The 27,911-nt window shown below is 40.8% G+C and overlaps 1 protein-coding gene across 2 annotated transcripts; it reads right to left on the reverse strand.

Moving 5' to 3' along the window:
• On the reverse strand, positions 1 to 26,983 carry LOC102794569 (LHFPL tetraspan subfamily member 3 protein-like). Of its 2 annotated transcripts, XM_087843213.1 has the most exons (5): positions 26,886 to 26,980; positions 25,876 to 26,149; positions 8,679 to 8,915; positions 6,836 to 6,864; positions 1 to 3,156 (listed from the first exon to the last, which is right to left on the reverse strand). In XM_087843213.1, the coding sequence occupies exons 1-4, from the start codon at positions 26,886 to 26,888 to the stop codon at positions 6,848 to 6,850; spliced, it is 531 nt and encodes a 176-aa protein (XP_087699339.1). In that variant the 5' UTR covers positions 26,889 to 26,980; the 3' UTR covers positions 1 to 3,156; positions 6,836 to 6,847. The 2 variants fall into 2 exon arrangements, with proteins under 2 accessions (XP_087699339.1, XP_006782675.1); XM_006782612.3 differs by having other exon boundaries at positions 25,876 to 26,983.
• Positions 26,984 to 27,911: the final 928 nt, after the last annotated feature.

Here is a 27,911-nt window from a genome sequence, read left to right on the forward strand (position 1 = left end):
TCCCAGGAGAAAAGATGCTCAAAAGTGAGCTAGTTTTAGTTTTATTAGTAACTAAATCTGCATAACCTAAATGATACAGTGGGTAAATGACCGGACAGGGGGGAGGGTGCAAGGCTGCTTTAGCCATTTAAACAGCAGAGAATAAACCATAATGTGTATTTTTTATTATTATATATACTGTCACATGTCTCATCCATTTACATGGTTTGCCCTTTAAAACCTTCATAGCTTTGGTTAAAATAATAAATTTTAAAAAGCACAACAGAGATTTACAGTGAAAACCTTTATTAAGTGTTAATATTATTTTTTAAGGAACCTCTTTCAATGCTGTAAGTTAATCATCTTTTCCATATTTGCTAATTGGCATCTACAGAATATCTATTTACACAAGAACACACCCACAGGTGAGGCTGGGACAGGCCTTACTAATTCATTATTACTTGAGTTCAATACTCAGGCACACCAGTCACCCCACGTTGTACTCCCACCCCCTTTATGTTACCCTGTATGTCCCAACAAAGCAAAGAGACAAAAGGAGTCAAAGAGGGAGAAACAGAAAGAGACCTGGACTAAGACATAGACCCACAGATTTAGATTAACAACAGGAACACTGTGTGTGAGGCTGGCATATTGGTTCACTAGACCAACAAACTATTGCACACACCACATTCACACCAGCACTCACATACGTGCATGCACTCCCTCAAATACCCACTGACCTCCTTACGGTATGCACTCATACAGAACCACACAGTCATACAGTAGCTAGGAGTCCTGCAGCAGTCCTAATAGCCACCATCACAGTGTAGATACACAAACTATAAAATATTAGATTTCTTCTTAAACTGAAGCGCTGTGCAAAGTTAGCTAGCGGGGCATTAAATGGACTTAGTTAAAATACCTATAACATCTTAAATATTTACTGTACATACTTTGTAATACAAGTTGTGTCTGTTTTAGGTGACAATATTCTTATAAAAGAGTCTTAAATATCCTTTTCTCTAGTAAAGTGAGGGGGAACAAGGGGGGTGGGGGCACATAAGCAAATAAAACTCTCTTTTAAGTGTCAAACCTAAACACAACAGATTTACATAAACCCGATATTATCTGAAAATGAGAAGTTTCTTCTTTTCACAAATAAAACATGATAGGCATTCTGACGGTGACACACACAGCTAAGTGTTAACATACTTTAATACTTGTAATTACAGAATTTTGTTTATGTTTTGTTTGAATGTAAAATCTTGTGTATGAGTTGTAGTCAATGTTCCCTCTAAACTGCGCGTGTGCGCAATTGCGCACTGCTGGCACGGTCTCTGCGCACAGAAAATCTGCTTTTAATCCCGTATGGGATTAGAACGATGCCACCTTATCCCATAGTCCAGCCAATAATGCGATTCACATTTGTATATACAAAGCTAATCAACGTGGTTGACAGGCTATGACAGCGTCCTTATGTGCCAACGCCGGTGTTTTAGCTAGCAAAGCGGCGTGGCTGATGTGGAGTGAAGCCACGTCAATAACAACGTGTACAACCATTGGAGATGTGAGCAGAACAGATGGAACAATTGACGGAAAAAGTGTGGACTTTATACCAGTTTTTAAATTGTGTTGATAGGCCACGTAAAACCAGAGTTATGATAAAAATAAATGCAATGTTTGGTTTTCTTCCTGAATACTGTCGTTGTTTATATTTACTGTGGGAAGAAACGGTAAAAACTGTGTTTTATAAGGAAAACGCTCGAAAGCGCTCTCCACCTGTGAGCAAAGACAAAACCAAAAAAACCCTACTCTTTCCTATTGGTGGAAAAATGTACCATGTCAACCAATCAAAAAATGATATGGCAACATGGCATTTAGTTGTTTAGGAAGAGGGAAGTTTTAGGAGTGACGGCGGAATTTTGAGATGTAAGAGATTTGCGACGTTTAGCGCAAATCTTGTGTAGTTAGTGTGTAGTGTAGTCAATAGTTTTGTTGTGTGTGTCAGAACAATGAGGCGACTGCTGAATGTTACAGGTGTTACAGGAGTGATACATCTCCTGTTGTCAGGTATCAGGCTGTTGTTCTCCTTTATCTCATAGTGGACAGAAATTATTTTTTGGAGTGGCACAAATAATTTGTGTGGCATCAAATTTGATGCAGAACAGCTGATTGTTCTGTAAATAGTTTAAAATGTTTGTTTAAAAAACCGCCTTGGCTGCATTTTTAGGTAAACAGCTGCAAAAAACTTTGTTGTTTGCATAACTCTGTTACTTTTTTAAAGAAGTAACTATATAATTAATTGCCCAACATTGGTCATTATATACTGTATTTTGCAGACAGAGTGTTACAGGACTCTCTCCCAGACCACAGACTCATACTCATAATACAAGTCAGAGCTTTATAAAAAAAAAAGAACGAAAGAAAGAAAAAAAAAGAAAGTTGTGTTTTCAAAATTGGAGTTCAAGTTATTTTTACTTCCAATAGTGTTAACATGCTACACAGGTCATGAACAAGATTTTTTTTTACATTTTCATTGCAAGTGGGCTAAAGCAGTTAATTAAAAGTAGTCTAACATAAATGTAAATGCTGTAATTTGATTATTTTAATAAACCATGTAACTTGGATGGATTCAATGCTGGCGTGACCACAGTGCACACGTCTGATGTTGCTCACAGTGGTCCAAGGGACTGCTCAGGGAGTTTGTGCGTTCGCTCAGACACATGAAAAAATTAGAGGGAACATTGGTTGTAGTGTGTGTGTGTGTGTGAGTGTGTGTGTGTTTGTGTTTTGTCTGTGCTCACAATGCAAGTGTACAATGTCAACCCTGTGTCTTTGCAGGTAGGTAGTGGGTAGTCCATACTCTTGTCGACAGATTAACAGTCTCTGCCCCTTGCCATGGTCTATGAAATGTTGTGCAAGGCTCGGACACATTAGGATAGAAGTGCTTTGGGCTCCATCTAAATGCTGGGGATGACGTAAGGACTGTGAGCACAACGGTGAGCACAACATCAAAGGTAGGTTACATTGGGTTTTTTTGGCAGGTAGTTGCAAAAGGCAGGCTGGCTGGTTCAACAGAATTCCTTTCCACCACACACTCGGACCGCCTCCCTCCTTTTTAAGCTGATGTTGATCGACTGGTACTTTATGAAAACAGACACGTGGATCTTCGGGAACCTGCAACAAAGAAAGTGAAAGACAAAGTGTATTTTGCAAGCTATTCCGATTTTTACAATTGTTATTCAAGAGTTATGCTTACACAAACGTACACCATGACCTTGTTAAGATGAATAATTCTGGATGGGGGAAAAAGCATTTCATCTATACTTCATTGCCTTGCAGAGCAAATGTGTGCAAAATATGTTTAATCAGCAGTGTTGCTCATTTGTCTTTGTTCTGTTTTGCATGGCTGCATGTAGAGTATTGTGAATAGAATCACTGAGCTGTTTTTTGCTTGTAATTGTTACTCTGCATGCTTTGTGAACTGTTGCTTGCATGCTTTTTTAAAATCCTTTCAGTAAGGTATTACTCATTTTTGAATTGCTTAAACACTGTACATCGGTAGGACTTTATAGAATTTTATAAATGCAAACCACTGATGTGCTGCAGCTGCACTGATTTTTTTATATTCATAATTGCAGTGGTTGTATTTATGCATAAAGCATGCTTCATTTGACACGTGCTGACACATTAGAGCCATTTATGTCAGTTAATTTCTCAGTTCGCTGTCCTGCACGTGCATCTTTGTCTTAAGACATTACAATGTTTTTTTGAGTACATTTGTACGGTACTGGGGTTCTTTTTGTCACAACATGATTTGAATGTGGACCCAAATGCATATCTGAGTCCTGCACTATAAACCCTGAGGTTCCCTAATTATGCTGTGATGCTAAACTTCTTTGGACGAGGTTACGTTCAAGATTAGACATCAATGGATATGAACTCACCACCTTGTGACCAGTAGGTCCTCTAGAAAATACCATCACCATTCCTGGAAAGTCCCTTGGACATTTGTATCTAATGTCTTTTTGCTTTCGTGATGATTATCAGCAATAAAATATAGATTTTTGAATCCAACTTTATTTCTTGATTTTTTTTTTTTTTAATTTTTTGGCTCCAAACAAATTTACAACAATTTTACTCTTTGATAAACAATATGATCTTCTAACCGGCCACCTATTTGTGATCACTGACCTTACATTAAATTTGTAGACTAAGCTTACAATTGTATTCTGATTTTTATAAACCTTGTACAAAAAATTAGGATGTTTTTGTTTGATCAATGATTTCTAGGTTGTAACGATCCTTCATGGCGGAAAATTTTCTATCATTGGAAAGTCTGTTTATTTCCCCTTAAATGGTGCCACATTTGTATGGAAATACATTTGTGGGTTGAGCATCTGAAGGGAGCCATGGTACTATGTCCAAATTAAAGGAAAAGTTCCATATAATGAGTGATGTCAGAGACGGGCCGCAAAGTGGGCATTCTAAGAAGACCATTTCCTCACCCTGTTAGTACTTAGGAACTGTAGGCAGTCTTCTACAGTTCCTTCTACAGATTTGCAGTCAAGTTTCGCACAAAGCCAATCTCTGGTCTCGTAGGACTGCCAGGAGACCTGTCATAACTGCCCTTCATTGTTGTGCCCATTTATGCTGGTGTCAGCAACATGTGCACTGGAACATGTTAGGAATGTTATGTTCAGCGATAATGGATTATAATAATGGATTGGATTTATATAGCGCTTTTCAAGGCACCCAAAGCGCTTTACAATGCCACTATTCATTCACTCTCACATTCACACACTGGTGGAGGCAAGCTACAGTTGTAGCCACAGCTGCCTGGGGCAGTCTGACAGAAGTGAGACCGCCATATCGTGCCATCAGCCCCTCTGGCCAACACCAGTAGGCAGTAGGGTAAGGTGTCTTTCCCAAGGACACAAGGACCAGGACAGAGAGCCCAGGGATCAAACCGGCGACCTTCCGGTTACAGATGCGCTTCCCAACCCCCTGAGCCACGGGAGCGATGAGTCCAGAACAAGTCTTGTCATCATTGGAGGCAATCTCTCTCCAGAGAGATATCGAGATGAGATTTTGCAGCCAGCAGCAATCCCATATCTCCACAGTCTGGGACCTCCAAGATGACAAGTGTCCCCCAGGGATCAGGGTTTAACAGTGACTACCTCCAGAATTGGGAGTGGAGACGATGGAATGGCCTGCCCACAGTCCTGACCTCAACCCCACTGAATAATTGTGGGATCAGCTTAGTTGTGCAGTTCATGGCAGAGGGACCAACAAAGCCACACTGGCTGACTTAAAAACAAATGTTGGTTGAAGGATGGGATGCCATCTTAGCATGAGGAGGAGGTGCCAGGCTGTTGTGGCTGTGTACAGTTCTTCCACATGCTACTGAGGCAGCTGTGTGGTAATTGAATAAAATTGTTAGGTTACCAATGTCTCTTGTTTCCTCAGACATAAATCGCCCTAACCCTAACCATATGTCACACCATTTAAGGGGGAATAAATAGACTTCCAATGGTAGTTTTATTGCCAAGAAGCATTGTTATATCAACGATTTGTCAGCAGCAGCTGTGTTGCGAACTATTTTATGTGTTTAACCTCTTTATATATTACAGTTTTATCTTCTTGTGTGACATTTTTGGTTGATTAGATCAGGGGTGTCAAACTCCAGGCCTCGAGGACCGGTGTCCTGCAGGTTTTAGATCTCACCCTGGGTCAGCACACCTGAATCAAATGATTAGTTCATTACCAGGCCTCTGGAGAACTTCAAGACATGTTAAGGAGGTAATTTAGCGATTTGAATCAGTTGTGTTGGATCAAGGACACATCTAAAACCTGCAGGACACCGGCCCTCGAAGCCTGGAGTCCGACACCCCTGGATTAGATGTTGCCAGTGTCACCTCTTTCATGTGAATGTGCAGGAGAAACTGTCAGTTAACTGGGTTAACGTTATCAGGGTGATAGCCAGCTTGAAAACAGAACAATGAGCACTTATCCTGATTGCCACTGTTAGACTAAGTGAATCCAGATAACAGAAAGATAACCTGGGTATGCTGAACTCACTTTGTGCTAGAGGACCCAGGACACAGCATAAGAAACAAAAAGCAAGCTGTACTGCAACTCTCTTGAGAGTTCATGAGAAAGCACCACCAGGTAAATAAACAAAAAAATATCTTCAAACCTAACTGAATACAAACAAACCCACAAGCGACACAGAAGGAATAAACAACACACAATCCAACAAAGGCCACAGAGAAGACAGGAATAGTTAAACACAAACATCTGATTACTGATGGGAAACAGTAGGAAGGAAAATGCACTTAACAACAGGTAAAAATAACCAGGGAATCAAGGGAGGCAGTCAGGGAACAAAACTGATGCAGGAAATGAAAGAAAGCAAACCTTCAAAGTAAAATGGGAAACAACCAGCGGAGATGAATACCAACCTGAATACAAACACTTTACAACAAGTACAGGGACAGGAAAACACAAAGGGACTGATGCATGAACACCGAACGGGACACGCAGGATCAGATAAGGACACACTGAGGCAACCAAAACACAGAAAATAAAGCAACCTCAAATAGGAACCTACTGATGCTTCTAGCCAAGAAACATTTATAACCCAAGATCTTTCCATTGATTTGAAATATCGTGTTACTGTACTTTAAATTAACGATCCATTAAGGAGTGAAGTGTAAATTACTTTTTTCATTTACACTGGATTTACACCTCTATGGTGCCTAAGAACACAGGTAATATTTCAAACAGCACAATCAGTTCATTTAGGAGGCTTGTGTAATATAACAGTTAAAGATGTATGTTTGTGCTTACTCACCTATTGATTTGATTAGGCATTCCCTCCATCTGAAAAACAAACAAACAAAAAAAACAGAGAAAAATATAAAACACTTCAAAAAAAAATATGAAAGCATGTCCAACCAATGCCACGCATATGATTTGATGCATTGCACACAGACACCAGTAGATGGCACCAGGGATGAGAGAACTGGTTAAAGATTTTTGAGCTATAATGAAAAGATTCTCCCACGCCCTGAAGTAAGAGAGAAGTAAGTGGTGCATTATCATCATCAGAGTATTATTGATGGGGTAAAGCTATGGATAATGCCAAGTTTTCATTTCTATGATTTTGTCTATAAATCTTTTATAATTTTTTACCTTTAACTGTAACCCGAAGGTCACCAGAGTTTAGGACAAGATAAAATAAATTGCAGATCTGAATTATTTATTATGATTGCTGTTTTTATTATTACCAGCTGCATTCACAGGCCATCAAACATAGCACCCGATGACGTTACACACGCCAGTTTTTCCAAATCCCTTCTGCTGATTAACAAGTCTTTTCTTTTACTAGTTTGTGTCCATCCTTCCTCCTCACCTCTCTTTTAACAGTTTGCCCATGCCTGTCTGGTTCCATTACAGACTACAGGGTATGGACATGCAAATCGCATTTCACACTGGGAGACATTCCTTTACCCAGGCCTTTTCACAGTACCTCACTGTGTCGAGCCGTGAATTACATACAGTATGCATGCATGCTTACCAGTACAAGACAGGCCTTTTCTACATGTTTCGTAAGAAAGTGAGGTTATATTTTGATAAGAAGTTTGCCAGATACTCACACAGTCACAAAACCGTTGGAAACGCAGCAGAAATGTGACTTGCAAGTTTGACTAATTTGGAAACATATCTGACTGTATCCTCACACATGTTCAGAAGCTCAAAGCTCCTGTTATAATATCCCCAAAACAATAATAGAGATCAGTTTAAAATAATTAATTTACTTTGACAAATAGGTGCAAAACAAACTAGCAAAAGAGATTACAATGACATCCTCTTGCAGAAGAGACAGTGTTCATAACTGTAATCAAAAGAGAACAGGAATCATTTTTTTAGCTGCCTAACTCACAGGGATGTGGTGGGAAAAAAGCTTATTAGGGGGTTAAAACGGGTGCTCATTAATGGTTGTAATTATCCGAAAGAAGGCTTATGCCAGTCCCTTCGTTATATTCAAAGTGTGCATCTGAAGCTTTCTAAATTTAGCTTTGCTTTTAAAAAGGCTGCATCAAAAGCTCATTACTTCCAAACTTTCACTGGGCGTGAACGCAAGAGTGCACTGACTGTAATCCTTTCATGGATTTAGTTCATCTCATCTCTTTTCAAGCCTTGTTTATATTTTGTCACCTTGTTAATGAATGTGCATTTTCTATTTTCAGTCTGGTGAAAGTCACTTGGGCTGTGATGAATCGCGAGCCGACTCTTGAAGTAAGCTTTAAAACGTTCTTGCTCTGTGTGTGTGTGCATTTGGCAGTCCCCACCAACACAAACTGCATTAAGATGCACTTTCAGAGCAATTTATATGGCACCACTCTGCCAAAAAAAAACAACAACGAGAAAGAAAAACTGATTACTTCTCAATTAATGATAAAAATGTTAAAATATTTGGAAATTTAGTGGGATCAGTGTCTAGTTCTAGAAATATTTACTGTAAGTTTAAATACATTTTTCGGAAAGGAAAAATGAGCTTCAGCTATTTGGTGCGTCATGGATGAGGAAACTTCTCCAACTATGATGGGTTTAATAACTTTTTTCACATCAGCTTTTATGAGTAAGATGTTGCTTTAAGTTTTCAAAGGAAGTCAGTCATGTCTTATTCTCACCCTTGCTTTCAGCCAGCAGCTCCTCTGTCATGAGGCCGTCCTGCCGGTTCCCCAGGACGAAAGCCAAGAAGGAGAGGATGAGGGCGTCCAGGATGCCCATGATAGCCAAGATATAAGCCCAGCGAACGGAGCACGCGCCCAGGCTGTACTTGTCAGTCTGCTCTCCGCACATCCGCCGGACCTCGTCACTGTCCCATCCATCAGGATAGATCATACAACCCAGCACCAGACAGACACCTAGTCAGAGGCAGAGATGGGCAACGTGAATCAAACGAAGAAAAGTAAGGACAAGCCAAGAATACATATGAGCATAAAAGGGGAGAATATAAGGGTGGAAATAATGGTGTTTAATAGCAGTGACAGATTTAAAGTGTTTTGACTACTCAAAACATTATGGATTTCCCAGCATCCTCAACCTTTTACATTGGTGATAATATTAGATTTATTGCTCATAATTCTCTGTTTTGGCCCAAAGTGTTTAACTTAATTTAACCTAACAGATTCTTCTCTAAGGTAATGCTGCATCAGAAAAGCCCAAGAAAATGAGGAGCCCGTCTAATTCTTTCTCAGTTATTGCCCGAAGGGTAAAATTTCTCTCATCTTCACTTTGGATGAGGTCCTCCTCTGAGGTGGTGCTGCAGCAGAGCAGCAGTAGACCTGGAAAAAAAAAAAGCTGACTGCACAATTATCCACAGCGCATTGCACATTAATAATAAAACAGACTCCCCACTTCTTTATTCCCTGAACACCTAGTTGCTTTCAATGTTTTGCCCCCGAATGCTGTTTGTTTGTGTATTAGGTTTGGGGGTTTTGAGCGTTTTTCTAGTTTATTACCCATGAACTTTAAAATTTCAAACACTTACCTGCAATCTGTGTGTGCCACTGTTAGGTTTAGTATGGCATTACAAAAGACCAGGGTGATCTTTTCTTTGTTACACTACAGGTAAATCAGGGGCGGGGGGGGGTTGTTAGCATTACAATTTGTTTGATTCACAACACGAAGAGTTGTGTTCAGCAGCAAATATCTCCGAGAGGTAGTTTGATGCTGATGGCGTAAAAGAAAGAACTACAGTTGCCTCTGAGTTTCAATGGCTTGAATTTAAGACTCTTAGACTCACATTTTCTTGGTCGATTGATTCCTGTGGCCATTTTGGAAAATTATTATCTCAATATTTTCCCCCTTAAAAAGAAAACACAAATAAATATATACCTAAATCTAGGGTATATGACAGTTTGCTCTTAAATGTTCACACTTTGATTGGTTTGTTGTTTAACTGACTGATGTTGCCTTGGCGCAGAAAAGATAATAGTTTGTAATAATAGTTTGGTTGTGATTAGTATAAAAGACTTAAGTAGCTACTGTGAAAGAGATGAGCATTTCTTACTTGGTTGTGAAAAACCAGATGTGAAACGGAATGGCAGGTCTGACTGGTAAACTGGACACTGATTGGCGATTCACATTCTAACCATTAGCCAATGAGCGTGCAGTTTTGTACCACAGATCCACAAATCCTCCAATTTGAAATATTTATTTCCTAACTAACTTCATTAATTAACGTTATTTCTTTTAAACCAAAGCTACATCTATGTTTTTGTAACATTTGTGCTTATGTCAGATCTGTTTCCTGTATGCACAGCCTGTGCATAGCAGCTAACAGTCACTCGCACGGCCACACACTAACATGTCGTTAGCAAGGAAGGTTTTCACTGTAAGCGAAGACACACCAGTTCACCAAAGTGCACTAAACCTAATCAAACACCTAATGAAAGCACCCTTAACCAGCCAAGTTTAGCATTTTAAAGAAGCTAACTTAGGGAAAGTGGCTAAAGCTAAATAATTCAGTCAGTCAGAAGCTAGCAGCCTTGTTATGAGCAAAGGATCAAAAAAGTTAGAAGGAAAATTATGGAGAGGTATAAAGCAGAAAATAAAGGTGGGTGTCTGTTATCTGATGGGGTTATAAACATACTGGAGAATAATGCAAGCAGGTCACATCTGTTTTGTTGCATAAATCTGTTGCACCTGCTTTTGTTTAGTAAGGTAAGATATGCTAGGTGCAGCGAGTGTACAGCAGCTTATTTTCCATTAATTATTTGTACCGCTTTCTGACTGCAGAGCACTTTATTTTCAATTGTATTTAAGTGAAAACAGATCATGTAAACTAGTGTAGTTTTGAGGGAAATTGTTAATCATTTATGTTACTATGAACCTTCTTGTTTATTTAATTTTACTTATTTTATATTGAAGAAAAGTGGATTTTTGTTTGTGTACACAGTCAGCTATAGTTTTTTAGAAAGAAAATCAGTGAACTCTTACCAACTGTGCCTCTCCTAGCAGCATCAATACTTTGCATCTTAGGGGGGTAGGGGGTGTGTTGTGTACGTCATTCATCGAACAGAGGGAGTACCAGAGAGAAGGCCATTTTCGATATTCACCCAGTCAACACACATTACTATTCTTTGTCTCCTTTTTGATGTATTTGCTACAAAGGTAGCAAACACTTTTCTCGATCTTTCTGGCTGTCACCTGTGTCGCTTTGGCTCAGTTCAACAGGATCATGAATATTAGATTGAACCACAGGAGGATCCCTCTTGATAGTTTTGTTGTCAGTAAGATGGAATAGGAGACAAATACTGAACGTGTGATGGGAAGAAGGACAAAAGATAACACTCGCAGTAAAATATGTCTCAGTCACTACTGAACTCTATTTACTATAAAGTCTGCCTCTGCTGATAATCATCTCAGAGGGATGCACTGGACAGGATTATACCAACAGAGGGTGCCACATATGTCACTCTTGTTTCCAGAAACAGCTTGTGGTTAGAGGAGGAGCACATGTTCCCTTCATGCACTGTAACAGAATGCCTGCTATGAACTAATCCATAATCACACAACACTACAGAGAAGCCCCATCCAGCACAGCACTGCTTACATAATGAGACCTTTTCTGTGAATTTGGATTCCCATAAAGGTTACCATCAAGCAGTCTACACCCATATCATAACACCAAAATAAGCAAGAGCGTTGACTTCTTTCAGTTAAGAGGCCTTTAATAATAATAAAAAAAAGATTATATGATTTACGAATGCTCTACAAGACATGTGGGAATTCTGTTAGTGGATCAATTATTAATCAGAAGTAATATGTAAATAGTACATGTAATGGTGCTTTAGCTGTAATTATGGGCTCTAGAGTGACAGTGGATTCATTAACATTAAAATTATGACATGGTTAAACTTTTTATATACACTGACAGGCCAAATTCCACCAAACAACTTGCCAAACGTGACAACATGTCAGTACATTAAGTGATATAAATTCTAGTTGCTTAAAATAATCAGGACTGAGTAGCTCATTGGTTTTTCTTTTTTACCCCCGTGCTTAGAAAAACTGTTGGTTAGCACTTGTGTCTTACAGCAATATGGTCCTCGGTTCGAATCCACCATTTCACATAAGATCAGGTTAACTGGCGATTGCAAATTTGAATACGGTGCCCTGCCACTCGCCCTATGCCAGTTGGGATGGGGTTCAACCCTCCAGTAACCCTGAACTGGCGAAAGAGAATGAAAGAACAGACAAAAAATGTTGGAGTAATGGAAGGTCCAAAGGGACATCACCAGGATTGTTTTTTCCATATACATTTTCCATATGCAAGTTACGCCCCCAACTCTCAAAAAGAAAAAAAAAGTTGTATATAAACCACATGAAATAAATGAAAATCACAGAGTAAACAGATTTATATACTTTCTTGCAGTACCATGCTGTAAATGGCTGCTTATGTAGACTGGTTACCTGGTTAAAGGTTAATTTGAAACTCAATAATTACAATGGGTGTTCATTAGGTAAACTGAGAAAGAGAGGAACCGATAGTGCAAAGACAAAGATATCTAACAAAAAAAAAGCTGATTGATTGTTTGTTTTCAATGTTTTATCTGATCTGTTTTATGTGATGCTAATTGGGTGTTGAGTGTTTGGTGTGTGGACTGTTAATGGGACAAACCAGTAAAAACACATCACCTTAAAAACTGTGTCTACAATTTGTAGCCATGCACTCGAAGTTCATAAACGGTTAATAAATTCATTAAAAACAGAGTTGGCTTGCGGATATATTAAAGTGGGTTAAAAAATAAATTTGCTGAATGCTCATAAACTGCCCATGAATGATAAATAGGCTCTCATAAAGTTACAAAAAAAAAGAGACAAAAACCATCTCATTATCTCTGTGAATCTGCTGGCTGGCCGCTTGCACTGCACTGAAGCAGAACTTCATGCTGCAGTAATAAATGGTGTGCTCCGGCTCCTCGCCACGGAAATAGCAGCACACCTAACAGAATGCAGCTGTCAGTCGGAGCGGAGACGAGACATTAACTGACGGGCATTATCCTCCCTTTTGGCTTTTTTTCCTTGTCTCCATCTCGTTCCAGAGCGGCAGACAGGCGCAGAGAAAGGGAGAGACGGATTATGAGGCAGGGCGAGGCAGAGGCACGCATAGATATATAGGGAGAGAATGGAGGAGGGGACGTGGTGAGAGACTGAACCCTTGCGATGTTCCACTCCTGTGTGCAGCCGCCAGCAAGTACCCAGCACCACTCCAACGTCATGAGCGCTGGCTACCATATGCTGGAGCCCCTCGACAAGCAGAGCTATTCTCAGCATTTACTTGTTTTTGTTTGGAGGGTTGTTTTTTTTTTTCTTTTTTGCAGTTTCCACACAAGCACACACCTTCCTCTGTTTGTCTTCTCCTTTTGGGGAAAATTGGGATCAGGCAAGTGTAAAACTGGACTGTGAAATGCTTGTTGGCTAACAGCAACTTACGTAAGAGACTGTAGGTAGGGCAGATTAGGTGCAAACAGCACTACAGTAGAGTTTGAGAGCAGACCGACAGATGGTACAGAGCCGTGTGATGGCAGCAGATTTGTCAGAAGCACATTGGCTCATTTTTCCCAAAGAGACAAGTAAATCCCATCGATACGGAAAGACCTTTTATTTATACTTTCCCCTTTTCATAATCTCCGCATGTCATTTAAGAGTGAAGGTGAGCAGAGGTCTGAGCAGAGGTGTGACCACCAATGCAGCAGCTTCATTGGATTTGTGCATCTGGTTCGAGAACAAAGAAAAACAAACCTGTAATCTGTTTTGCTGTAACGCTGTCAATGCGGCTGCATGTCTGACTGCATCATTTCACTGTTACGGCATGTCATTGATTGACCTGGAACTAAACAGTTGTGTGTATCGCCGACTCCCTCCATCACTCAAACGCCTGCGACATATCTAAGCCATGAAAAGGGATTGACAATTTTCAGCTCCCACAGTCCTTTGTGGAATGTGTTTTCTCCTCTCCTCATTTAAACAGCTGCGACAAACTTAATTATGCATGCACGCATCGTAAACTGTGCTATCTGACGCCGCATATGGATCTGACGCTCGCACATAATCGAACACGTGCACGCTTCTTTTTGTTTAACATAGTAACACTTGATGTCTTTTTCACAACGATCAAACCCCGACGATGAGTGTCGGTCCAGAACTTACATTAGTGAAATGGTGACCTAATTATTGAGGAAAATCTAGTTCTGCTCAAGGCGTTTATTCTACACTCTTTTATGCTCTTTCATATAGAAATCGACTATGTTTAAAGTGGAAGCAACATAATGACTTAAATCCAAGATGACCAATTTTATATCTTGTAATTGTCCTTCTTTGTTTGAGAGCCACTACTCCTTAGGACATCATTTGTCTGTGCTGCTTCTCATCTACACTGCTGTTGTCAGCGTTAAGCTGAAGACAGCGATTGCTGAGAAAATTGGGGTTGGTATGTGATGACTCATATGAGACCAAGGCTGAGGCTGGAGACAGGCAGTCCAAACTAAACACCATACTGTGTGTAGCAGCCCCAGGCTAAAGCTGATGGAGCACAAAGTTTGGTTCAATTTGTTTCAAAAACAAAATGTATATACGGTGCCATGATAAAGTATTTGCCCTCTTTCTGATTTATTTTATCATATTTGTCATCAAACAAATTTTAACATTAGACAAAGATAATCCGACTAAAGAAAAAATGTGGGTTTTGAATGATTTCGTTTATTAGAGGAAAACAGTTCTCCAAACCTACCGAGTCGCCCCGTGTGAAAAAGTAATCGTCCCTTAAACGTAACAGCTGACTGTGACGCTGATTGCAAGAACAGCAATCAAGCATTTGTGAAAACTGGCAATGAATGGATTTTGGCTCGCATTCTTCTTTGCAGAATTGTTTTAATTCAGCCGCATTGGAGGGTTTTTGAGCACGAACTGTTTAAGGTCATGCAAAAACAAGTCAATCTGATTTAGGTCCAGATTTTTGACTAGGCCACTCCAAAACCTTCATTTTGTTTTGTTTTAACTTCAGTTCTTGAACTCCAGGGCGTGAATTAGTGGCTTGATATTCACCTTCAGGATTTTCTGGTAGAGAACGGAATTCATGGTTTAATTACAGCAAATCGTCCGGGGCTTGTAGCAGCAAAACAGCCCCAGATCATCACACTACCACCACCATGTCTGACTGTTGATATGGTCTGTTTACAAAATGGTGTTTTAGTTTTAAGGCAAATGTAACGGGACAGAAACCTTCCAAAAAGTTCAACTTTTGTCTTATCAGTCCACGGAATATTTTCCGAAAAGTTAAGGTGTTTTCTGGTTCACTGTTCTGGGCTGTTCTGTGACCTCCTGGATTGTTTTGTTCTTGGAGTAATTTTGGTAGGCTGGCAACTCCTGGGAAGTTTTACCACTGTTCCAAGTTTTCTCTATTTCAGTGTAATGGCTCTCTTGGGGTTTGATAAGTCCTAAATCCTTAGAAATATCTTTGTAATCCTTTCCAGACTGATAGATGTCAATGACCTTGTTTCTAATCTGCTTTTAAGCTTCTCTTGATCTTGGTGTCATGTGTTGCTGATCTTTTCACCTACTTCACTTTCACACAGTTTTTATTTAACTGACTTCTTGATTCAACAGCTCTGGCAATAATCAGACCCGGGCTTGGCTATTAAAATTGAACTCAGCTTTCCCCCAAAATTTGGTTAATCACAGTTAATTCATGATTTGACATGGGCGGAAATTGCTTTTCCACACAGTGCCAGGAAAATTTGGAAGGTGTTTGTCCCTTAAATAAAATCATCATTTAAAAACTACATTTTGTATTTAATCAGGTTATATTTATCTAATACTAAAATTTGGTCATCGGAAGCATATGTGTGTTGCTGTATCTGATATCCTTGTGGTGGTGTTGTTCCTGCCTTGTAGGGGGAAAAATCCTTTGTTTATATAAAACTCTCTTATAGAAGAAATGGCAACTATTTCAAGTGTTTTCTTTATTCATTTATACAATATAATAAATATATTATCAAGTTAGGTTTGGTTTTAGTCAAATTACGTTACTCATCTTGGCTTTCTCGTGATTGTTTTTAATAGAGTTAGCCGGACCCTGGGCTAATGCTAACCACATGCTCAGACAACGTTATTGGTAAGTGGCAATTATTTTCTGGATCAACATCACTATGATGACAACAACAACTGGATGTCAGTGCAGTAAGAATAAAAAACGTGCAAAAAGAAAAAAAAAGGAAATCAGAAAGGGGGTAAATACTTCTTCACTGCGCTGTATTTTCATTTGTAGTCTACATCTCATTTATCTCAACAGATTATCAATGTCAGAACTTCTACATCTGAATCCAAGAGCAAGTAAAAATAGATAACAGATGCCTCACGGTACCATTGAATGATCACAAAGAAACATATGTAGGCCTTGATATCCATGTGACGATGATCTGCACTGTCATAATTTAATACTTAATTTACTCAGTCCAATTCTGTAAGCTTAATTTTCAAATGACGAGGGTGTAAAATGAGACTGATTAATACAATCTTTCCCATGGCAAATTCAGCCTCTAATGTGGGCATGATGAATCCCCTTTTCACACTTGACAAGACTTTTCTCTGGCTCTATAGACGAGTGAATGAGTACCCAAGAAAGATGGCCTAAAACCATGACAATGATATGCCATAATTGCTATTAGATAAATGGGGTAATTAAGGATGTATGATCCATATAGTGTGGCTAAATGGAGTGTGAAAGTGTGTCTCCACATAGTATAAGCTTGCTTCATGATGCAGGTTTATGAGGAGGAATTATACGTACAATGAGAGAGCTATTAATAATATTTAGATAGAAAGTGTTACTGTTGCAGCGTTTATATGTGGCTGTAGGAGAGCTGATCCTCTTATATCAGGATCTTGATATACTTTAAGACACCCCAGCTGGGAAGAAATATAAGAAAGTTCTTTAAAAACATATTTCCAAAGTGTCTGGGATACAGTGGAAAGTGGAGCGAGATAAACTTTTAAAACTTACTCTGACAAGCTCCCCTGGAAGATGAGGAACATGCTCATCGAGATGAGCTGTCTACAGTCCAAATCTATTTCTGCTTCAGTTGCTGGCAAAACTTGATGGTTGCTGGAGGGGAGCAAGGAGCTTCCAGGCACTCTGAGTATTCCCCTCTGTCAACATCTTCAGTAATTTTCTGCACATCGAGCACATAATACCCACAGCTTACCTATCAATTCATTTGAAAGGATTAGAAGGAGCGGGCGATGGCTTATTTCATCGCGTTATCTCCGTTCTGTGTCAGGGCAAGTCTTGCAAATACTTTTTAACCATCTTGTAATGTAGCAAATAACCTTCCTTCAAGAGCAAATTGCATTTACAGCATACAGGATATGCTACGGCAAGCACTCTGACTTCTGCTACAGGGAATAAAACTCTACAAGAAGGAAATCGTTCCCAATATAATTTTGGCTACAGCTTCAGAATAAACCTGAATCCAAAAAAATAGAGATGGGGGAAAAAAAGCATTTCTGTCTAAGCAGAGAGGACAAAAAAGATGCAGTGTCACTTCCACCACCTACGTGCTAATACACAAAAAATCATTTAGTCAATCACTTACAACAGGCAGGTGGATTGCACTGAATAATAACTCTATTGTGCGCATGTGTGTGTGTGTATTCCTCCCTAGAGCCCTTGTTTTGGGTCAAGGTCAAGGTCATATTTGTTATATCAACGCATCATTTTCAAAGGTTGAACATTCCCATAAGAGGCTACCCACTATTACTATGACTAAAATAGATGTACGGTGCGCTTAATTTTCTGTTGCATCAAATCTGAAAGCACTGCAGTTCAGGCTCAATAACATCAGTGATGCAATTTTTATTAAATAAAGTAGATATACTAAACAATAGATGAGGGGTTAAAGGGTTCAGTTCTTAGTAACTGTTAGTCTAGCTATCTAGGATATTGTTTAAATCCCTCCTCCCCGACAGAGTGTATGTCCCCTGATTCTTATGCCATCTGGTCAGAGCCTCATTATTACACATCAATTGAAGTTAAAAAGAAGATCAGCATGTAAATGCCCTGCAGCAAGCTAGACATACAGTAGAAAAGGCTTTTCTTGGAAATTATCAGTTGACTGCACTTAAGAGATATGGCAGCTTAGGTGAGGATACAGAGGTAGAGAATGTAGGCAGCGGGGGAGAGGAATCATGGGAGGAGCGCGGCGTAAACTGCAGTGAGCAGAGCAGGAGGGAGTCAGGCTGGGGTGATGGGCTTATGTAACAGGTCCAGATGCAGCTTGTACCTCCACAGAGGATAAAGATTGGCAAGGGCAATGGGGATCAAAAGAGACCTTTGAGTTCTCTGTGACAAATACTCACTGGGTCACCCGTTCGGGGACGATGGAGGCAAAACAGCAACGGCTTAGGACTGTGATCTCTCAGTGAACATTTAACAATGGGAGCATTCACCCAAGACAGAATGAGAGTCCAGGACAGAGCATCATCCAGCCAGGAGACAGTGGTTTGAGCCCAGCTGGAACCTTTTTGCTTTGGGTATGCTTAGCTTTTTTCCTCTTGCTGAGTTGTTTAGGTTTTCACTTTCACTCACTGATTAGGATTAGACACCAAAGTTACCGGTCAGGTTTTACTTGAGTCGGTCTAAGCAATTAAACCCTCTTGGCTATTTTCAAGAAAAGATCATTGTTTGGTCATTGTGGTGCAGTGGTTAGCCCTGTCGCCTCACAGCAAGAAGGTCCTGGGTTGGAATCCATCATCTGGCCAGAGATTTTCTGTGTTTCTCTCCAAGTACTCTCAGTCCAAACATATGCAGTTAGTGGGATTAGGTTAATTAGTGATTCTAAAGTTGCCATAGCTGTGAGTGTGTCTCTGTATCTTTGTGTCTGTCTTGCCCTATGATACCTTGGATACGCTTCAGCTGGATAAGTGGAAGAAAATGGATGGATGGGATTGGTCAAAGCTCACTGAAAAGTGGTGACTTGGGAGTGGCATACCTGTTTTACTAATGCTGTTACTCGGTGTTTGATGTGCCAAAGAACACATTTGGTGTAAACAAACCGAAGCTAAAAGCATTAATGAACACTGATGAACTGAAAATGAAAATAGGCTAGTCAGGCCTGCTGTAGAGAGAAAAACCTGTTGATTAATATATGCTGATTATGCATAGTCAGTGTTAATGTTATCATATATATATATACACACATATATGCTGCGTCTGCACCTCCAAAGCAAATATTATTTTTAGCTGTTAGACAAATGCACTCAGAAGTTACATGTGCATCACATATTCATCACAACAGCATGCAAAGTTTTTTTTTAACACTCTAGGTCACTGTGCCCTTGCCATCCCACCTCACCCCTCCCCCTGTGGAATAAATCAGCAGCCTCCCCTGCTGGAGCGCTGGCCTGAGCTAGGCCACTTCTGAGATCACAGAGATTAACTCCGGCAAATCTATACTCCACACCCTGCAGCGCTACAGGGACACTGAACACAGGGGAGTCATAATGATGACTTGGCTGGCATTTTGAGTTTTGTATTCCACGCTGCTACATTCAAACTCACAAAGTGTGGTCTAATTAATCAGCATTGATCTGTTGGTTTTTATCTCCAGATAGGCAGTCTTGCGGTTTTTAAATTAAACCAGCTGTTCTGTAACCACATTGTAGAATTAAATCAGCAAGTATGCATTACAAAAACAGCATAGACCTCGCTTTCGTATGTGCTGTAATCACTGCAAAGAGGAGCGAGTGCATTGCATGCATGCAAATTACCATGCTTCAATGTGCAATGTGCATGGTGGTGTGTAGATACGGACTGGCATTCATATGGGGCTTTTATAGTCTAACTGACCACTCAAAGCACTTTAATCTATGCACTGTGTTCATCGCTCATTCACTGCCAACAGTTAACCAAACATGTCTCTGGACTGTGAGAGGATATCAGGGCACCCAGACAGAGACCACGTGGGCACAGGGATAACATGCAGTGTCCACACTGGAAGGTCAAACCCAGAACACTTGTTTCTGTGAGGGAGCAGTGCTGACCACTGCACCACCACGCAGGATAATATCCTTCATCCATCTTCTTTGCCTGTCCACAATCAGCAGGAGTGTGAGCTGCATACATGATAGTTTAGTTGCCTCCCTCTGACTATAATTAGATGGTTCAAGTGACCGTGTGTTTTTTAATTACGAAAAACTGGGGGATGGAACAGTGTTAACGGAGAGGTAATTTGAAAGCAAAGTACCTGGGTGGACGTGAGAAAAATGGGTAAGAAAGCAAGCAGATCGTTCCTTGATTTTTTTGATGTGCAAGGACGACAAGTGTGCCAAATAACAGCGTAGAAACAGAGCTAAATACAGACTGTTTCACCTTCAATTGTTGAGCCGGGTGCTGCAAAGGTGTGGATTAGTGCATAAACAGTGTTGTGCATCCAGTTTATTTTGCTGCAAAAAGGTTGAGTTTCACTGCTGCGCTGAGAAGAAACAGCAAGAGGATAAATCAGTTCTGTAACTCCTGAGCCAGTTTGTTTCACTTTACGACCTCACCGCTACTGCCAATGTTCCCACACGGCCATGGTAGATTTCAGCCAATTTTCAAGCCATTTTTAGTCTGAAAAAGATTCATATATCTGTTTCGAAATCTCTCAGATCTCCTCCTTTCATTTGTCATTTCATTCCCGGTCCCCTGGCATAAAGAGGTATGCAGTTTTCCTTTCTCACTGGTGTTATAGTGAAAGGCACTACTGTGTGTTACTGCAGTAACAGCAGAGAGTACTGTCCTGTGTTGTTTCATGTTGTTTCTCAAATCTGCCACAGTGGGTATCTATTTTAATGTACTGTTGAGACACATTACTCTGTTTAGTACAGAGTTGCAGCAGTGCAAGTGACTGGGCACAGGCTGTCTCTGTCACGTGTTTAACAGACTGCAGCAAAATCTCAAAAAGGTCTAAAGAAGGATAACTTTCTGTCACAGCTGCAATCATAGTTACACAAATGGAGTTGCGTGGATGACATAAAATACTGATAGAAAAAAAAGAGATGTCAAAAATGGACAAACAACAGTTGCCGGGAGACAGCTGTAATGTGCCATAAACCAAATTCAACCTGCAGCAAGCAGTGATCAAAAACTTTGAAAATGCTGAAACTGAATGTATCATTTTGAAGAAAATGTATTATCACCTTTTGAAATTAAATTTAAAACTTCCAATATTTGAATATAAATGGAGGTCTTTATATGCTATGCTGCTATAACATAGTGATTCATAACAGCAGCTTGAAGGAGTTGGACCTTTTTAGCTCAATGCTAAAAAAGTGTATCAGTCCCCGAGGAGGGATGGACATGCATTAACATGTAGAGAAGTGGAACACATCTGAAATGTCTAGAAAAAGCATCAAAATCAGTCTTTTCCTCAGATTGCTTTTGAAAGTCTGATTTGTATCTGGACAAAAGTTCTCATTTGCAGCGTTTACTCTAGAGAGCTGGAGCATTTCTGGTCCAGCGGCAGTGACAAGTGCAGCTCAGTGACTGCTGCTCTCATGCTGAGCTCCAACCACTTTCCACCTCTACATTCAACCAGGATTTAAAGCTCCTTTCACAACAAGCCTCTCAATAGAGCAGATGGACTATGGGAGTAAAAGCCAACAACAGCGAACGGAGATAATGATACAAAGAGAAATATGTGGAGAGAGACTGAGGTGACCAGAAAGACCAGCTCGTCTTCGCTGAGCTCTGTCGTCTCATTTGTTTTCTGTCTGCCTTCTGTCTCTGACCTGGATTTTTGTTTACCTCAAAACCTTTTGTTATTTGGTCCTTATTATTTTTTCTTTTTCTTATCACCTCGCTTGTTCTCACTGTCCTTTTTCACCACTGCTTGAAGCATAGAGGTTTGAAGTTTTGATGTGATGATCCTGTTTGATCTGTTTGAACTCGGTGAGTTTGGTTTGATGAGAAACTAATCCCATATTCAACATGTGACACTTTGTTCCTTTTCTAGCTTTCTGTGACTCACGCTCAACTACTGTGACTCAGTGTGCTTCAGTGAGAAAGTTATTAACGAATGGATCAGGAGTTGCCAGTTAGTTAGGCAGCATGGTGGCATGGTGGGAACTCTCCGTGTACTCCGGCTTCTTCCCACATTCCAAAGACATGCAGTTAGTGGCAAAAGGTTAATTTGTAACTCTCAATTGCCCATAATGGTTGTCTGTCTCTATGTGTTAGCCCTGCGGCAGACCGGCAACCTGTCCAGGGTGTACCCGCCGTCTTGCCCTAAGACAACTTGGATGGCCATCCCCCTACCCCCCATGACCCTGACAAGGACAAGCGGAAGAGAATGTCTGGATCAGGAGCTGAAAACTAAACTTGGGGTGTGGTTGAAAAAACCAGTTTTGCTAATAATACCTAAGTGAAGTGACCTAGAAGTCAGTTACAGGAAGATGGCCAGACTGCTTTGAGTTAAAAATAAAGTGGCAACAGCAGCTCAAATAACTGCTCTTTGCAACCAAGTCATGCAGAAAATAAAGAAAATCTCTGAATGTATAACAACTTCAAAGCAGACTGGCTATGGCAGCAGAAGAGCACAGTGGGTGATATATTCCTGTCAGCTATGATCTAGAAACTGAAGCTGCATTTCACATTGACTCATCAAAATTGGACGCCAGGAGATTGGAAATACATTGCCTGGTTGGATGAGTCTCAATTTCTGCTAAAACATTCAGATGGTAGTGTGAGAATTTGGCATAAACAACATGAAAGATTGGGCAAAATTGGGCCCAACCTGGTTTCTATCTAATACAGTGTCCAGCGAGTGTATATATTAAATATTTGATCTAATTAAGCATAAACTGTCTTTTTATGGGACGCTAACTTGCCATATTAGGAAAGCAGGAATACAAGCCTTTTTTATTATTTTTAATTATTGTGATATAGCATCCTCTTATGCAAAATAGAACTACCTCAATATAAAACATAACCTCTTGAAAACCCATGACTCCTGATTGTGCAATAAGTCCTCCTGGCAAAGTGTGTCATTTATGTATCAATTAATCATCAGAGGTAATTATGCAAATACTACAAAAAGCACACAATTTTGCACATACGTTACTAGGAATGATGGCTTGTTCTTGAGTTATTCTTGAGTATCAATAAAACAAAGAAAGAAATATTACAATAAACAAAGAAGTCAGAAAAGTAGAAACCTGACCTTTATGAAATTGCAGTCCTTTGAAAACGAACCTGTTTGTATATTTCCAAATAGGTCACCCTCTGTCTGCACATCATTTCCTGCTTTACAGAGCTTTGGTGTTGCTCATTCACGTGTATGACTCACACTGTTTCTTCTCAAAAACAGACACTGCAGCGCGAACTACAGAAAAAGTCTGTCAGCCCGGCCGACAAGGCAAAGTACGCACGTCAGTCTATAAAACACTGAAGTAATTATCGCTGACCTCGCTGTATATGTAGATAATTGGTGTGCAGACCCCTGAAGAACTGCAGTTAAAGGCCAGAAAAGCGTGCATCATATATTTTGCTGTCTTTAAGCTCTATGAGGGGGGTAGAAAGGTTGTACACACCTATAATTACATGCCATGAACTTGTGCAGGGGCACAGACAGAAATGGCTCTGCTGAGTATAGAAGGGTACGAGCCCATCAAAGGCCGGCTGGATGCTCGAGCACTCTCTGCACTCAGCTTTGTTTGGCCACGGTGGGCATTTTGAGACTTCTAATGTGTCCTACTGGTTCACTTTCTCATGAAACATTCAATGTTTCTACCTGGACTTCACAGAAAAGATGGCTAGAGATGCGTTCTCACACGCTGATTCGCTGGCGAGGAGCATTGTGCAACAGCGTGAGTTTTCTATGTTAAGTGTTTTATCCACCAGCCTCTGACCTCAGCCCAAGGGGATTTATGAAAGCTCCTGCAAAACCGGCATACAGAGTACCACTTAAATTACGTATACGCGTCAAGTATGACCTTGATTTTCAGTTAGTGTGCCTGAATAGACCCTTTACTCAATGAGGCATGGTACTGTTACATGCTGTGTTTTCATACCAGTCATATCACCCAGTAAAAATGTCTATAAGACACCCATAAGGATGATTGCTGGAGCAGAGAGAAAAGCTGGTGCCATGGAGCGGAGAGTGCTCTGAATACTGACTGTGTCCTTGGCCAATCTAGCAGCAGGGATGGGTGACAACAAGCTACCGCTGACCAGCTGACAGGTTTAATTTCACTTTGCTTTACAGGTATGAGATTTGTCATATACTGGGCTACCAAAATGTTTTAAAGTGAAAAATATAAGATAAAAGGAAAGAATTCAATGAAGAACCCTTTTGTATTCCCTTTATTTTGTACTGAGCTGCCATTCATCACTATCTATGACTTGCACAGGAACTGCCAGTGGGCTACCTGTCTTCTATAAGTGAAGTCAGCTGAAGGTTAAGCTGATTCTAAGCGTAATAAAGTTTGACAGTCCTAAACAGTCACACTTGCTCATTAGGCATCGCTGTGCCAACTTGCTGTGGTCAGGGTCTCTCCTTTTGGCTTTCTCTTTCATCTCTTAGCTGCAGAAGCACAAAGCCCAGCGGTCTTCTTATTAGACGGGCTTATTGCGTTAATTCAGCCCAAACATAACACACTGAGCTGGAGCCTTTCCAAATACCCCCTCCCCTCCACTTTGCCTCATTTCTGTTTGTTGCAAACAGCAAGCCGACTGCTTTGACCACTAGTGCAGCTGAGCTAGGACCGATGTTTGGCAGCGTCTGAAGTCTTCAGATGATCGAGGCCTCTGCTGCCGCTGACATCAGCCCACCGTTAGTGAGAATACACTGCCAGCAGCTGAAAGACTGACCTCGACTTATTTTGAAAACCAGCTCTGACATATAAGAGCACACACGTCTTCTGGCTGCGAGGACAGGCTGAAGATCATTTGCATATAACAAGTTACATTAAATTGGGCTGCATTGTAACTATACATGTGATATGCTATATCACCAACATAGCGTGTGATTTAATGCTTATGTTATGTTGTTCTGTGTCCTTTAGCTAAAAGAAACTTTTTAATCTAAATTTGTGTGTGCCCGCCTAGCTGCCTGCACCATGCTATCTAATCACTGTGGGAATAGGTGTGCACTTTCCATGTGGTTTTGCATTACAAATAAGACAAGACCGCATATAAACATTTTCAGTTGGTTACGCTAAAACACTAGAGACTCTGCTGTGATTATATTATTACAATATATCCCATGAAATCCAAAACACTGGATTAAACTTGAAGTCCAAAGGTTCTCATTGATGCAGACACAAGGGTTTTTTTTGAAATTGTTCAAATGTAAGACAAATACAAGGAAAAAAATGAATCAGTTTTTAATAGTTATTATTAATAAGCAGCCTTGTTTATTTATTTTTAATCATGAGCTGGATAATGTTTCATATGTTACTAAAACTGTAATCCATGCTTTCAGAAAGAAACTTGTTCGGGTAGTAAATACCCCAGCGATGTTGGTCATGCATTCAGCAGCCCTTCAGCACCATGGACAGCACGGTCTGCTCGGGAGGGCTGACTGCCAGCTCCCGGGGAGATCCTGGAGACTGTTTATTTTCACCCTGGCCGCTCCCAATTAATTTATCTCATCAACTCATCAATCAAAATTCGATCCATCCCAGTGTTTTGAGCCTAGCAGAGCATACACAGAAAACAGCTGGCCAGCTTCTAAGCTCTTGCAGGCATTTTGCATTTAGACAATATTCATACTTAAAAATACGTTACAAAAAAAAAAAAAAAAGCAGTGGCGGTGAGCTAGCCTCCAAAAGGACACTTACCTGATGCTGCTTGCATCCAGCCACAGATCTTGTACACGGTGGATGTGCTGAGGAGGAAGAAGAGACTGAAGCAGCCGATGCAGGTGACGACCAGCATCATAGACATTCCAATGAAGAAGGAGGCGGCCTTGAACGCACCAGAGGGGATAGCGGCGAACTCAGTGAAGCTACCCTGGCAGGTCAGGTCTCTGGAGACTCCATCTCCAATACAATAATGAAAAAGGCCGAAGTAGCCGACCTGCGGCGTATCCATGCCATCTCCAATCCAATAGGGCTGCGAGAAGATGGTCACGTTAACAATACCGAACAGAATAGTGAAGATGGCCCACAGAAGTCCGATCACACGGGAGTTGCGGACGTAATTGGTCTGGTACAGTTTCGCGGCTTCTGCTGACGGTAGCATTGATGCGGCGGATCCAGGTATCATTTTATGCAATCACGAAGACTAAATGAACGCTGCGAGCTGTCCGAGAGCAAAGCGAGGGCTTAACATTTAGAATATAATCAGCTTCTTCTTATTATTATTATTATTTAACCTAATCAACGCTTAAACAGCAGTGAGAAGAACGCGAGGAGCGATGCCTGTGCATCTGCAACACAGCAACATCTGTCAGGCGCGATCAACTCATGACGTCGCAAAAACCAGGCGGTGAACCAAGTGAGGAGCTGAAGCGGAGAGCCTGAACCCTGCCTGTGACCGACAGCTGAAAAGTCAAAGACTACGGTGGAACAAACGGTCTCTCACTGCGCTCGCTCCGTGTGACCGTCGGACGTGCACATCGCTGCCGCACTTTTATAGCTCAGTACTGCCCTCGGAAAGCCTCCCGACATCTAAAGGCATGTATTCACATGGACCTCAGCTATAGCCTATAACATATGACGCGCACGTATCCTCGAAGAAACGGCTTCAGCCTGTAACGAGCAGCCCGTTATGTCTCCGAAGGTGGTCGCACATACATACATAAGGCCCGTATTCTGCTTCGGAATCAATGCAACCCGATCACAGTTACCATTCAGAAAACACGGCAGCCCCTCTCTGCGTCGTCAACGATAAACGTGTTGGTTATGACAGCATCGCGGGGCTGTCGGTGATGCTGGGACTCGGAGAGGGAGGGGCGCAGAGACGACGCAGAGGCAGTCCGTGCACATAGTGACACACACCTTCTGGATAACGCTGCGTCAACGGCCAGTGGACTGACGAAATATGAGTGCGACTTTAATGGTCTAAAAGTGGAAAGATTCAACGCGTATAAATGTATTTTTATTGCTGGATGACACTCCGCCGCCATCCTCCCGACCTCCCGCTACCAGAGGCACCTGCCGTTTTGCAGGGGAGGGGCAAAGAAAGGAGAAAAACGACTAACACTCCTCGGTTTCGTGATGTGTGCTGGTCTAATGCCGAGAGGTTATGCAACAGTTCATGAAACTGCAAACAGGGGGGTGATCAGCTTAATGCACAGTTTGTGTTTTGCTACTGAAAATGCAATAAAATTGCAAAGCCATGTTGACTTTCATGGATTAAATACTAAAAAAGGGGGGAAAATTGGTTACAAGTCCCCCTTCTTGGGAACTAAAGGAACGATCAAATGATCAGGTGAAATAAACTTAGAGAGCACATTGCCATGATGGGTTTTTTTTAATGCCACCCTTTGTGTAGTTTCAGGGTAAGACAAAAAAAAAAAAAAAAGCAACTAAGCAACTAAAACAATTCAAATGTGCCGCCATGGAACTAAAATGAGCAACATGCACAGCAAGCTATGTGTGTCATATATTGTTGGACACCTATAATAAACATGGCAGAATTATCAAATAAAGAGGTCAGCCTATGAAAAAATCCTCCCTGTGAGCCAAAACATGATCACTTTTTCTTTTCTTTTCTTTTCTTATGGTCAGTCCAACAGGCTACACACTTATTCAGCAAACCTATCAACAACCGATCAGAAGAAAGCTGACCTGAAGGGAGGAAGCTGAAAGGAGACATCAAGGTCAAGTTTAAGGTTTATGAGGCTTACATTGAACTGTGAATTATGCAAAAC

Source organism: Neolamprologus brichardi, chromosome 7, assembly GCF_056152115.1.
Source record: "Neolamprologus brichardi isolate AB-2024 chromosome 7, ASM5615211v1, whole genome shotgun sequence".
Lineage (NCBI taxonomy): Eukaryota > Metazoa > Chordata > Actinopteri > Cichliformes > Cichlidae > Neolamprologus > Neolamprologus brichardi.